General features: G+C 39.1%; 1 protein-coding gene and 1 pseudogene across 1 annotated transcript; both read left to right on the forward strand.

The window, feature by feature from the left end:
- The first annotated feature begins 905 nt into the window (after positions 1-905).
- SERPINA7 (serpin family A member 7) lies at positions 906-4,627 on the forward strand. The gene is made up of 4 exons (XM_023756907.1): positions 906-1,534; positions 2,536-2,809; positions 3,545-3,692; positions 4,359-4,627. The coding sequence occupies exons 1-4, from the start codon at positions 916-918 to the stop codon at positions 4,560-4,562; spliced, it is 1,245 nt and encodes a 414-aa protein (XP_023612675.1). The 5' UTR covers positions 906-915; the 3' UTR covers positions 4,563-4,627.
- A 5,059-nt stretch (positions 4,628-9,686) lies between these two features.
- Positions 9,687-12,250, forward strand: LOC102429445 (annotated as a pseudogene).
- The last annotated feature ends 2,266 nt before the right edge of the window (positions 12,251-14,516 follow it).

Below are 14,516 nucleotides of genomic sequence, written 5' to 3' on the forward strand. Positions count from 1 at the left end.
GATCACTCAGGAAGAGGATTGAGGGCTATGGAAGCACTATTACTTTGACTCCATGGATTATTTTCCTTCTGAACACATGTCCATGGTTGTTGGATTCCACAGCTGACTTCCTTACTCCTCAGCCTTGTAATCTTTTGGACTCATCGAATCTCTCATCATATTTCTAGTTTCTGCTTTAATAATTAAAAAGTAACATGAATGAGTGCAAAATAATGGTATAAGATGTCTTGCAACTTAGAGATTATTTTGTAGCTGATACTAATGGTGAGAGATATCTGAAATGCAAAATGTTATACTTTTATTTTCCTGTTGTTTGAAAATACTCCTGTGGCTTCCATGTGTTACATTAATTTCAGCTTATGACCTTGTATACAGCTGTATAAACCACCACCCTTCCATTTCAACTAAATATATCTTGTGAAAATTATTGTCTTTTATCCAAATAATAGTATAGGTATTCTCTCATCTCATTTTACAGATTTTTATCTTAAGAAAAATGTTAAATCAAAAATACCCCAAATTCAAATTTACACAAAATAATGTAAGCAGAAGGAGTACTCTGCTAGTTTATTTGAGGATTCTCTCTCCAAAAGGTTGCCTCTGGTTCTAATAAGAAGTAATTCAATTTTCCTACATTTAATTTACTCAGAGTTTTCATATGAGTGACAGTTTATGCCATTAATTCTATGGCTCCAGCAATCCACCCCTCCTACTCCCTGCTCCTAGATTTTTCTTCAGTTTTTCAGGGAAGAGAGACCTCAACACGACCCTTGGTGAGCATGCCATCAAATATTTTATATTGTTTTACTAATCATAATCAGTGATTATTAAGTGTTTCTGGCTCGGAGTTTTCATTCAGCTAAGATCCACAATGGTTCTTTAACCTAATTTCTTATAGATTATCATCCCTCCAAAATGCCACTGTTCCTCTATCTGGTTCTCTTGGTACTTGGGCTTCATTGTGCACCACCTAACACCTCTGAAGGCAAAGTAACCACCTGCCATTCCTCCCAACAAAATGCCACTCTCTATAAGATGTCATCCATCAATGCTGACTTTGCATTCAACCTGTACCGGAGGTTCACTGTGGAGACCCCAGATCGGAACATTTTATTTTCCCCTGTGAGCATTTCTGCAGCTTTGGCCATGCTCTCCATTGGGGCCTGCTCCAGCACCCAAACTCAAATTCTGGAAAGTTTGGGGTATAACCTCACAGATACCACAACAGCAGAGATCCAGCAGGGCTTTCAGCACCTGATCTGTTCACTGAATTTTCCAAAGAAGGAGCTGGAATTACAGATGGGAAATGCTCTCTTTATTGGGAAGCAGATGAAACCATCACCAAAGTTCTTGGATGATGTAAAAAACCTGTATGAGACTGAAGTCTTTTCTACCAACTTCTCCAATGTTTCTGCAGCCCAGCAGGCAGTCAATAGTCATGTGGAGAAGAAAACTAAAGGGAAAGTTGTTGGTCTTATCCAAGACCTCAAACCAAACACTATCATGGTCCTGGTGAACTATATTCACTTTAAAGGTAAGGCTAAGATGTCCATTTCAACTTCAGTGTTCTGATAATTTGGTACGGCACTAGGAGGAGCTCATGGTCTCTTCGCACTAGCATCAGTAGGTTTCCTACCATAGTGATCGGCTCTACCAGACATAGCTGTGTGTAGTTTTGGATCTTTCAGGAGGAACACATAGCTCTGTGGGTGAGACCAGGAATTTTCTAGGGAAAGAGCACTTTCAGAGAAGTTAGTGACAATGATATGATCATCCTGCTCACATATAACTAGAGAATTATGGTTTCCAAAAGATTTTGTGATTTTGCTGTGCATTTTTTGGCATGTTACATACATACTTCTATCATATACTATGCACTCACTATGTATCAAGCATCATGCTATGTGTGTGGTTTACACACATTGTCTCATCTCATCCCTACAAGTGCCCAAGTTCACAGAATTAATAACTTTCAGAGCTGTTATTCCTAACCAAGGTGGTCTGATTCTAAAGCTGGTGCTTGTAACAACAAGAATCATGTGACTCTTTTCTGAAGGTGCTGTGCGAAAATGATATCTCCTGGTTCTAAAGCACATGTCAGCCACATTTGGTGGAGGAGTGAACAATTCTTGGCCACAAGCCACACACTTGTAGACAGATAAAACAGCAGAACAGATCTTTTGTCTCATTTCACCCTGTGTGTTGGATGTCCTTAAAACTTTTTATGGAAGAGAAAACTGTGGCTCTGATGGGTTTAGTGTAAGTATAGTGGTTTTGAACACAGATGGGACATCTGTTGAATGTATAGTTCAACATTCCTGGGTGTGACTCTTGGCTCTGCCATTGGCTAGCAATGAGATCATGTAAAGACACCTTCTCTCCATGAACCTTAGTTACTCACTTGTCAAATTGGTTAAAAGTAGGTACTTACCTCTGTGGTGGTCTTAAATATTAGATAAGATGGCTGATGGAAAAGCTCACACTGATACTAATACTGGTTTAAAACAAACAACTTTTGTCTTTCTGTATTTCAAGCCCGGTGGGCAAATCCTTTTGATCCATCCAAGACAGAAGAGGGTTCCAGCTTCTTAGTGGACAAGACTACAACAGTGCAAGTGCCCATGATGCACCAGACAGAGCAATACTATCACCTGGTGGATACGGAGCTGAACTGTACGGTGCTGCAAATGGACTATAGCAAGAATGCTCTGGCACTATTTGTCCTTCCCAAAGAGGGCCAGATGGAGTGGGTGGAAGGGGCCATGTCATCTAAAACACTGAAGAAGTGGAATCGCTTACTACAAAAGGGGTAAACATCTTAGATGATGTGGAAAGTTGAGGGTGGGCATAATGGTACAGGTAAGATTGAGTTCAGCAGAAACTCAAAGACAGGAAAATCACACTGAAGTACTTAACAGTTGTGTGATGAATGCAAAAATATACTGAGAAGATGATCTGTGCCAGCTCTTTTGCTGGGCACTTTACATACTTCATTTCATCCAAGCACATCAACAAACAAGTGAAAACAATAGTATTATATGCATTTTTCAAATGAGGAAGTTAGGGCTACAAAGATAAAATTAACTCTTTGAAGTCAGCCAGCAAGTAAATTGATGCTTTCCCAGAGGCCAACTAGAGTTTTGGGGAAGGATAGGATTTACGTTAAGATGTGGATGGATAGCCATACTGGGCTGGGAGTGAGATGGAAAACAATAAAATTATCCATGTGCTTTTACTATCCATTGAAATTCATGCCATTGGCCCCCCCAACCTTGGGCAACACGCCAGATATGTTTCTTCTTGATTATAAGTGAATCATATCTCCCTCCTTCTAGTGCTGCAGTCCAATGTTGGCTGATCCAAAGTATATTCCTTCCAGGATAACTTCTATGGTTTTGGTGCCATGTATTAACTTACATAGCAATGGTTGTCAATATCTAGGGGAGGATCAGAGTTCAATATAATACCATGTCAACAAAGAGAGGAAGGGAATCATGAGTTTAGTGTGCTGATAGACATGTGTTCCCACCTCCTCCCCCCACAGGTGGATTGACTTGTTTGTTCCAAAGTTTTCCATTTCTTCCACATATGACCTTGGAACCATTCTTCTGAAGATGGGCATCCAAGATGCCTTTGCTGACAATGCAGATTTTTCTGAACTCACAGAGGACAATGGTCTTAAACTTTCCAAAGTAAGTTGGTGGACTAGAGCTTCTGAATGTATGATCTGGAAGGTCCAGTGAGAGTGAGTTAATCAATGAGGATTCTGAAGCATAAAGAGCCAGAATTACTCTTCTTAGGTCAGATTCACCCCAGAGTCATTGTTGTTACTCCTAAACAAGTTACTGTAAGAGTTACTTCCATCCCTGACCTTCATGTCCTAACGATTCTTATGGAAGAACTTAATGATCAGAACTGATGAGATACAGTTATGGAGGAAATGGTGAAGGCAGGGGAAAGCTTAAGAAGTGATTTATAGCCCTGGACAGTGTGGCTCAGTTTGTTGGAGTGTCATGTGCACCAAAGGGTATCTGGTTTGGGTTTGATCTCAGGTCCTGGCACCTATAGGAGGCAACTGATTAAGGTTTCTTTCACACGTTGTTGTTTCTCTCTCTCTCTCTCTCTCTCTCTCTCTCTCTCTCTCTCTCTCTCTCTCGACTTATAGAGGCAGAAAGCCATGGAGAATAACCAGATATTTCTTAATTACATTTAACCAAGTAGCCTTCATATTCAAGCAACATCAACATAGTATGGTAAAGGAGTAGTACCTTTTTAATTCTCATGGATTGCTTCAAAACCATTCCAAAGACTATTACTGTGTCTTGAGGGGATCAGCAGTGTTTGTTCTCCCTCTACAGGCTGCCCACAAGGCTGTGCTGCACATTGGTGAAAAGGGATCCGAAGCTGTAGCTGTCCCTGAAGTCATATTTCTGGATCAGGCTGAGATAACTCTCCTACGCCCTATCATCAAATTAGATAGATCTTTCCTATTACTAATTTTGGAGAAAAACACCAGGAGCATTCTCTTTCTAGGGAAAGTTGTGGACCCAACGAAAGTGTAGTTTGGAAAGAGGCTGTTAGCTAATTACTTGTACCTATTGCAATGAGAAATAAACAGTATAGCCTGATATGATTATGTGGGTTGGATGTGCTTTCCTTTGGGCAGGGGTAGAGACTGGATCCTAGCTGAGCTGCATTGGGTGTGTAAAAGGCCACACTCATGACCAAATATTTAGATAGTCAATGAGTAACTCATTATCTGAAGCAAAGGAAGGCATGCCCATGTCAATGCATTCCACTTTATCAGAAATATCTCCAGTTATTTAGCTCCAAGGAATTTGACTGCATTGGCAAATGACCCCTCTTCTGCCTTCTAGAGAATAGTTGAAATACAAATCAGGTTTTTATATTCCAGTATTCTCATAATAAGGTCAATGAATATAAAGCAATGCAAATATAGTAGATTATATATGAACATCTCAACCACCTTCTTTCCATACCATCAGAACAATTATTTGTGTACTTATCAGAACTGCCATCAGTGAATTGTAAAAATGTGCTTCCACTATAGGACTGAGTCACAGAATGAGAGCTACCACTAGAAATATGGCTTTTGTGACTTAAAACGCCTGGGACAAAAGAACAAGAGAGATCAAGATGAATTTTTCAATACAAGCCTACTTCTTCCTCAAAAAATTTCCTAATTGCTAATTTATAAGCTTGGAGTAGAGAAAGATAGTCATCCATTTATATAATATCTCATAACCCTTCCTTTGTAATCAGACTCCTTTGCAAATGTTCCACCCCTGTCCCACATCACTCAAGCACAAATATCCTAATTAGTCTGTCTTTTTGTCTACTTTTACCAAAGTTTAATATCTCCCTATCCTTAAATCCTTCCACAACCTCTCCTTACCTTGCCTGTGCATGCTATCCTACACCCAATGATCAAACTAGATTTCACCTTAGATAATTTGTTTTTAAAGCCCTAGTATTATAATTCACTACACATAAACAGGATAGTGAGTGTTAAGGATGTGGTGTTGAAATTCTAGCTATAAGGTGAAACTCTTCAGTGACAGGAAAATAATAATAATAATATATATATATATATATATATATATATATTCAGATATTGTGCTTAAAGATCAAAATAAATATGTTTGTCTAGAAAAGTATATAGCCCACAAACATTCTAGTGTTTTCTTATTAGATCCATTTGAATGGAGGCTTGCTTATTCTTTGCATGGTTTATATTTTGGCTTTCTGGATAAGAAATTGGAAATCCAAAGAAGAAAAGTGACTTGTGGTACAGAAAATTCATTGCTAACATGGAGTTTGGTTTCACTGAAGTTATATTACAATCCTGGCTCTGTTACTCTACTGTTTTGTGATCTTGGACGAAGTACTAAAGCCTGCATATCTTATTTTCTTGATCTGTAAAATTGGAACACTAATAATATCCATGTCATCAGGGTTTTGTAAACATTCCATGCTGCAAAATGTGTAATGTGCTCATCAAAGAGCCAGGCATCTGATAGAAAGCCTTGTAAATATTAGTTGTTATTCCTTTTGGTCAAAATCAGACAGTGGGCTGGTGTCAGAACAAAGGTTGTAGTGTGGGTGTCCTAGTTTGCACATTTATGTTCTCTAGCTTAGACCTTACCTCCAGAAGCCAGAGTAAATGCCATACAGGCCCCTTACTAAACCTCCCCAAATGAGTTGGATCAGAGGTTGTTCTGGGAGGAATATCAGTGTCTCCAGGGGATAATCAGGAATTACCAAGACACTGACCTTCAAATAATTCATATATCTCATTGTAGACTAAACCTCATTCAAATCATTCATTCCTGTGGCTAGCTCTTGAAGGACTACCACTATTAACCTTATCAATCTCAACTCATTTTAGCCTACTAAGAATAAAAGATCATTTCCTTAAACTTATAATATTGTCCATAAAATAACTATAGAAAAAAATGAAGTAAAACAAGAAAAATAAATAAATGTTATAAAGGATGGAGTGGAAAGGAAGAAACAAATGTTTTCACAGAAGGAAAAACCTATGAATAACTTTTTAGAATAAAAGGGAAAAACTTAAGGGGGAACAGAGTACAAGAGAGTAGTGTTATTAATCATAAAGAATTCATCAACTCTATCTTTTTCTATTGTGATAGAATTACTGCCACATAGATTCAATGCTATACTACATTTCTTAGCATCGCTTGAAGTCAGATGTAGTCATAAAACTAAATTCTCACCAATGGAATATGAGTGTAAGTTATATTTGATTGCTGACATCTTTTAAGACTCACATCTCCCTCTTCCCCTTGTGCCCTACATATAGGCAAGGTGATAAGAAAACTAGAGTATTCCCTTCTTTGGTGCTGAGGAGAGAATCAAATTTTGGGCAGGGATTCATTTTTTTTGTCTGAAGGATGACCACAAATGATGATGATTTCTTTTCTTGCCTTCAATACCCTGAACAAAAGAATCCTGAAATGTCCAGACAGCATCCATAGCTTATAGTTCAACTAGAGGCCTGGTGCATATGCAGGTAGAGTCCCTAGGCCTGGATAGTGAACAGGCTTGATCGTGGCCTTCCTTCCCCCAGCCATGGCCTTCCTTCATTTTGTGCCGCCCCCTGGTGGTCAGTGCACGTCATAATGAACAGTCGAACTCCTGATCGGTCAAACTCCCAACGGGACAATTTGCATATTAGTCTTTTATTATATAGTATGGGACTCTTTCTGGGTTTCATGGCAGAAGTGTTTGCCCTTAGTGGATCATGACCTGAAGCCATTTATGTATAATGTAATTACTGATGAGAAAGGCCTTACATCTATAAATTTTTTTTTAAAATATATTTTATTGATTTTTTTACAGAGAGGAAGGGAGAGGAACAAAGAGTTAGAAACATCGATGAGAGAGAAACATCGACCAGCTGCCTCCTGCACACCTCCTACTGGGGATGTGCCCGCAACCAAGGTACATGCCCTTGACCGGAATCGAACCTGGGACCTTTCAGTCCGCAGGCCGACGCTCTATCCTCTGAGCCAAACCGGTTTGGCTAAGTTTTTTTAATATGTCGTTTATTTATTTGTTCCTCAATTAATCAATTATTGCCTTCTTTTTAAATAAATAGATATCTTCTCCATATCATTTTATTATTCTTGTCATTTACCAAGCTGTATGTTTTTTAGTTATTTTCTTAGTTGTTGCCCTGAGTTTATGATTAACATCTTAATTTATACTAATTTCAATATCATATAAAAAAAACTTTGTTCATACATATCTCTCTCCCAATAGTGTTATTGCCAGAAATTATATCTTTATTTTTATACATAAGGTGCTTATAATTATATATTTGTAATATTGGTTTTTGTAATTGTCTTTTGTTTTTCTCACCCAAGGATATTTTTCTATTGATTTTTAGAGAGAGTGGAAGAGAGAGGGAAAAACAGAGAGAAATATCGATGTGAGAGAAACACATTGATTGGTTACCTCCTGCACGTGCCCCTGACCAGGGCATGGGCAGGGGAGGAGACGGCAACCAAGGTATGTTCCCTTGACAGGAATTGAACCTGGGACCCTTTGATTTTCAGACCGATGCTCTACCCACTGAGCTAACAGGCTAGGGCTTTGTAGTTGTCTTTTAAATCATATAAGCAAAAAGAGGTGTTACAAACAAAAAACACATTAATACTGATTTATTTTATCCAGTTACCATTGATGGCACTTTTTATTTCTCCAATTACAAGGCAGAGTTGGACAGAATAAGTAAAAATCATAATCCAACAAAAAAACTCATTTTAGATGCATATATACAAGTAGGTTGAAAGTAAAAGGAAGAAAAAGACATTCCAAACAAATAGTAACTGAAAGAGAGCTGGTGTATCTATACTATTACTAGACAAACTATTACAAGAACAAAATGACATTATATAATAAAATTTCAATTAATAAAAAATATAATAATTGTAAACATATATGCACCTGACAGTAGAGTCCAAAATATATGAGGCAAAAACAGACAGATTTCAAGGAAGAAACAAGCAATTCAACAATAATAGTTGGAGGGTATAATACCCCATATTCACTACTGGATAGAACAGCTAAACAAAATACCAGCAGGAAATTGAAGGTGTAAATAAATCTGTAAAGCAGGTAGACGTAACAGATATATATGGAACACACCACTCGAGGACAGCAGACCATAAGTTTTTCCTCATGTACCCATAGAACCTATTACAGGATAGACCATGTGTTAACCAATAAAATTTGTCTCAATACATTTAAAAATATTGAAATCATATAAAGTATCTTATCTGACCTCACAGGAATACAGCTACAAATCAATAACATAAGAAAATCTGGAAATCACAGAAATATGTGAAAATTAAACATTACACTATTAAAAAACAAATGGGCTAAAGAAAAAAATCATAAGAGAAATTAGAAAATACTTTGAGATAAAATAAGAAAAACTGGCATACCAATACTTATGAGATGTTGCAAAAACATTACTTAGAGGAAAATATATACCTGTAAACACCAAGATTAAAAAGAAAAATTATCTCAATAATCTAACCTTCCATTTTATGAAACTAGAAAAATAACAGAAAATGAAACTAGAAGCAAACAAAATAAAAAGAAATAATAAATATGAGATTACGGATAAAGAAAATTAAGAATAGCAAAACACTAGATAGGATTAACAAAAACAAAAGTTAGTTGTTTGAAAAGATCAACCGTATTGACCTGCATGCACTAGGTAGACTGACCAAGAGAAAATAACCAAATTACTGAAATCAGAAGTGATAGTGGAGACATTACTACAGACCTTAGGGGAACAAAAAAAGGATTATAAAGAGGATACTATACCTTATTCATATGGTATGCCAATAATTAGATTACCTAGATAAAGTGAAAATTTTCCAGAAAGATAAAAATCTATAAAAAATAGACTCCTTCCCGATCCTCCGGGCCCCAGCCCACTGATCAGTCCTGGTGCAGCCGAGGCCAAAGCAATGGGAATTCCTCCATGGTGTACCCGGAACAGAGGCCTTTGCTGGGGAAGTGGCAGTGTCTTCGAGGAAATCGGAAGCCCGTGGTGATCCCTGGTGACCCGTTTCCTAACGCTGGGGAATCGAAACTCAGCTGCGCACTATGTAGCCTGACTCGGGCTGTCATGGATACACTGGTAGAAGATAATATCTGCATTCTAAATCATGAAAAAGCCCATAGGAGAGATACAGTGACTCTGGTCTCAACATATTCAGATGAGTCTGTTGCTTCACATTTTGCCCCTGTCACTGCATATGAAGACATCAAAAAACAACTCAAGGATTCAGAAAAAGAGAACTCTTTCCTAAAGAAAAGAATAAGATTTTTGTAAGAAAAGCTTACAGGCACTTTATTAGATGAAGAAACAAGTTCTGTGGGATGAGAACAAGTAAATAAGGCCTACCATGCATATCGAGAGGTTTGCATTGATAGAGATAATTTAAAGAGCAAGTTGGATAAAATGAATAAAGACAACTCTGAATCTTTGAAAGTATTGAATGAACAGCTGCAGTCTAAAGAAGTAGAACTCCTCCAGCTAAGAACAGAGGTGTAAACTCAGCAGGTGATAAGGAATTTAAATCCACCTTCATCAAACTGGGAGGTGGAAAAGTTGAGTTGTGACTTGAAGATCCATGGCTTAGAACAAGAACTAGAACTGATGAAGAAAGAATGTAACAATCTCAGAATAGAGCTACAAAAAGCCAAACAAAGGATCCATCTCAGGAAGACAATCTGCAGAGCAGAGATCTCCAAAGACTAAGCATTTCAAGTGATAATGTGCAAAATGTATACTGGGAACTGAAGAGAGAAATGTCTAATTTACATCTGGTGACTCAAGTACAAGCTGAACTACTAAGAAAACTGAAAACCCCAACTGCGATAAAGAAAGGCAAGTCCATGTTTGCCAGAAACCACTGATTCCAGCCAAAAGCTTGAAGAGCAACTAAGCTATCGTATCTTATCAAAATCTCATCAAATGAGTTTGATAAGCCAAAGTATCCTATATAATAAAAGAGAAACATGCAAATTAACTATCCCTCTGCTATGCTCAAGCCATGCCCACCAGCCACACCCACCAGCCAATCAGGAGCGTGTATGCAAATTAACCCAACTAAGATGGCAGCAGCCATGAAGCTGGAGCAAGCAGGAGGCTTGGGTTGCCCCCTGCAATGGAGGAAGCCAAGCTTCCTGCCTGCCCTGGCTGGCCCTCAGCTCAGCTCAAGGCTACAAAGTTTTAATTATAGAAGATAAATAAATCGCAGATACCTGTTTCCAGCCGGCCATGGCCTCCACTCAAGGAGGGGCTGGCAACCCAGGCTTCCAGCCAGACCTGGGCTTTGCTCAAGGCAACAAAGTTTCAATTATAGAAGGTAAATAAATACCAGAAAAAAGAAAAAAAGAAAAAAAGGAAAGGCTGGGAGCTTGGGTGGCTGGGGGGCGTGGCCAGCCTGAAAACAGCTCTCATCCCCTCACCCAGGCTGGCCACACCCCCATGGGGTGAGGGTCCCCGCTGGGGGGCTTGGCCAGCCTGCAAACAGCCATCAGCCCCTCATCCAGGCTGGCCAGACACCCCAGTGGGGACCCCCACCCTGAAGGGGGTGTGGTCAGCCTGCAAACAGTCATCAGTCCTTCACCCAGGCTGGCCAGGCATCCCAGTGGGACCCCCCACCCTGATCCAGGACACTCTTCAGGGCAAACCAGCTGCTCCCCACCCATGCACCAGGCCTCTATCCTATATAATAAAAGGGTAATATGCAAATTGATCCTAACAGCAGAACGACTGGAAATGACTGGTCACTATGACACACACTAACCACTAGGGTCCAGACGCTCAATGCAAGAGCTGCCCCCTGGTGGTCAGTGCGCTCCCACAGGGGGAGCTCTGCTCAGCCACAAGCCACGCTGCCAGGTGCCAGCACAGCGGTGGTGGCAGGAGCCTCTCCCACCTCCTCAGCAGTGCTAAGGATGTCCGACTGCAGCTTAGGCCTGCGCCCCGCTGGCAAGTGGACATCCGCCAAGGGCTCCTGGGCTGCCAGAGGGATGTCTGACTGCCAGCTTAGGCCCCATCTTCCGGGGAGCGGGCCTAAGCCAGCAAGTGGACATCCCCCGAGGGGTCCCAGACTGCAAGAGGGCACAGGCCGGGCTGAGGGACCCCCCCGAGTGCACAAATTTTTGTGCACCGAGCCTCTAGTATATAGTATGTTCACAGCCTACCCAGTTTCTGCTTTGGCTTCAGTCTCATACTAGTCAACTTCACACATAAAGGTCCTGTGCCCCTGTAGGATTCATGGAAGACCTTGGGAAAGAAAGCATAAAACTGCACTTGATGAATTTCACGGCAACATACAAAAGATACCCCCCTCTCTCACCAAATGGCAAAACTCTTTGTCATACCACATCTCCCCCTTTACCAGGAGATGTAAAGATTTTATCAGAGAAAGCAATTATCCAATCATGGGCAGATAATGAGAGACCTATTCCTCATAACTGTTCAAACTTTCAGGAACACTACTCATATGGCAGAAATTCTCTGAAAGATAATTCTTGGGTACTCCCAAGCCCTCCTAATTAAAGTGAAACAGCATTTGGGGAAACTAAAAATAAAACTTTGCCTTTACCCATCCTGCCACCCCCACATAACTTGGATCAACGTAATCAAAACTGCCTTTATAAGAATTAATTCTGAAGAGATGACTTGGTCATGAGGTTGCTGTACCTCCCGCAAGTATTCTTTTTTATTTATTTATTTATTTTTTATTTATTTATTTATTTATTTATTTATTTTGCTTAAAGTATTACAAAGGGTATTACATATGTGTCCTTTTTTTTCTTCCCCGCCCTTGACAATCCCCTGGCCCCCCCTAACCCCCAGTGTCTTACGTCCATTGGTTATGCTTATATGCATGCATACAAGTCCTTCGGTTGATCTCTTACCCCCCTCCCTCCTGCCCCCCAACCCTCCCTGGCCTTCCCGCTGCAGTTTGACAATCAGTTTGAGGCAGCTCTGCCTCTGTATCTATTATTGTTCAAAAGTTTATAATGGTCTTTATTATCCATGAGAAATTATTTAATAAACTGAAAGCAGGTTTTGATTAAACTTTTGCAGAGTTTTTCAATGTACACATTTGCACATACTGTAATGTATTATGTAGTTGATTTTCCAGTATGAGAGCAACCCTTCAGCTTCACATTCTGGCTAAGAATCATATATATATACTACTAATAAATTAATAAACTTGAGGTGTTTCAAAAAGAAAAAAATCTATAAAAATAACTCAAGAAAAATATAAAATATGAATATTCCTATAATAATTAAAGAGATTGAATTACTAATTTTCATGGGAGTTAAAAGTTTTTCTTTCTCTCAGATCTCACCTGCCCAGGCTTCCCCTTTCTCCCAGCTGCTTAGAGAAAGCAAGGCTCAGGTCTTAAGGTACTTTCCCCAAAGCACATGACTTTCTAGTGTTGAAACCAGGATTCTCACCCAGGTCATCTCATTCCCGAGCCTTTGCTCTTGGCTAGGCCCATACTCATTTCCATGTAAATAGTAGGAGAAAGGACAGTGCCAGCAGTAATGGAACCTTTCCAAATTTTCTGCTGCAGCAGGTGGCCACCCAAAAAGTAAATAAAAAGCACTAAACAAAAGCAATCAGAAAGCTTCATCGGGTTTTTAGAAGGAGCCATGAGTTTCTAAGATGCTAGTTGTAAATTTGGAACTTGGTATCAGAGCCTCTACATCTCCATCAGAAGGGAGGGGATCACAGAACTTCTTGATGATGCATTCATTCACTCATTCATTCAATAGACATTAATGGAGAACTTACCATGTTCCAAAATATTTTCCAACAAAACAAAACAAAAATATTAATGGAGTTTATATTCCAAATGTGGAGAGATAGAAAATGAACTAAATAAGTAAAATATATCAGGTCTTACATGGTGATAAGTACCATGGAGAACAATAAAGCAGGTAAGAAGGAAAGTATAGCAATTCAGATATAATAGTTCGTTTCTGCAGGTTGGAGAAATAAGGGTTACTCTTTTTGTTTGATATACCACACTTCTCAGAACTTGAGATAAAACGCCCCCACACAGTCTAAGTTGATTTTTGTTCCTCCTATCACTTATTTGTCTTATTTTCTTACAAATTATTAACTTTGCAAGCTATGATGTTGCAAGGGCTTGTCTCAGTCTGCACCTCCCTACCCCCATCCCATTGTAGCAGCTGTCATTTCTATCTACTGCCCACAAAACAGGCTTGTTCTTTGATGATTGTGAGCCTATGTTAAGAAAAAAATCCTTATGATGTTGCTCCTTTTATTTTCTGCATATCTCAGTGTCTAATTTTTTTTCCTCAAAGAACTGGTCTAACATCACAAGTGTGAATTTGGGAGTCAGAAGAGCCTGAGTTTAATACCTTAGTTTTATAATTTATTGGCTCTGGACACTTTGGCAAATTACTTAATTCCTGAATGGTATGAAATGAATATAATGCTACAGAAACAATCTCAAGTCGTTATCTAGATTGAGAGGTTGGCACCAAAATAAAAATCAATGAAAGTGTCTGAGGACTAGGGAAACAAAATGTCAGTATTATGCTACACCAACACTTCTGGTCATTCCTAGTTCTGTTGTCTAGTTTCCTGTTGGTTCTCTGAACCTTTAATATAATTCTAAAAATTCACTTTTGCTTAAATTTTCATGAGTTGTTTTCTGTTTTTCCTAACTTTTAAATAACTTCAGTAGAAAGATTATATATAATAAAACCAATGATGTACATGGCTACTAGTACCAGAGCATGAGTTTAAATTTTGGTACCACCACTTAAACTTTCTGGACCCCAGTTTCATTATTTGTAGAAAGGGGATAATTAAAATGGCATCTACATTATAGTTATTGTGGTAAGTGCCAATAAACATTAGGGTTTACGATTGTGTAATTGACTAACTTTC

The sequence above is a fragment of the Myotis lucifugus genome, unplaced genomic scaffold (genome assembly GCF_000147115.1).
Source record: "Myotis lucifugus unplaced genomic scaffold, Myoluc2.0 scaffold_2, whole genome shotgun sequence".
Lineage (NCBI taxonomy): Eukaryota > Metazoa > Chordata > Mammalia > Chiroptera > Vespertilionidae > Myotis > Myotis lucifugus.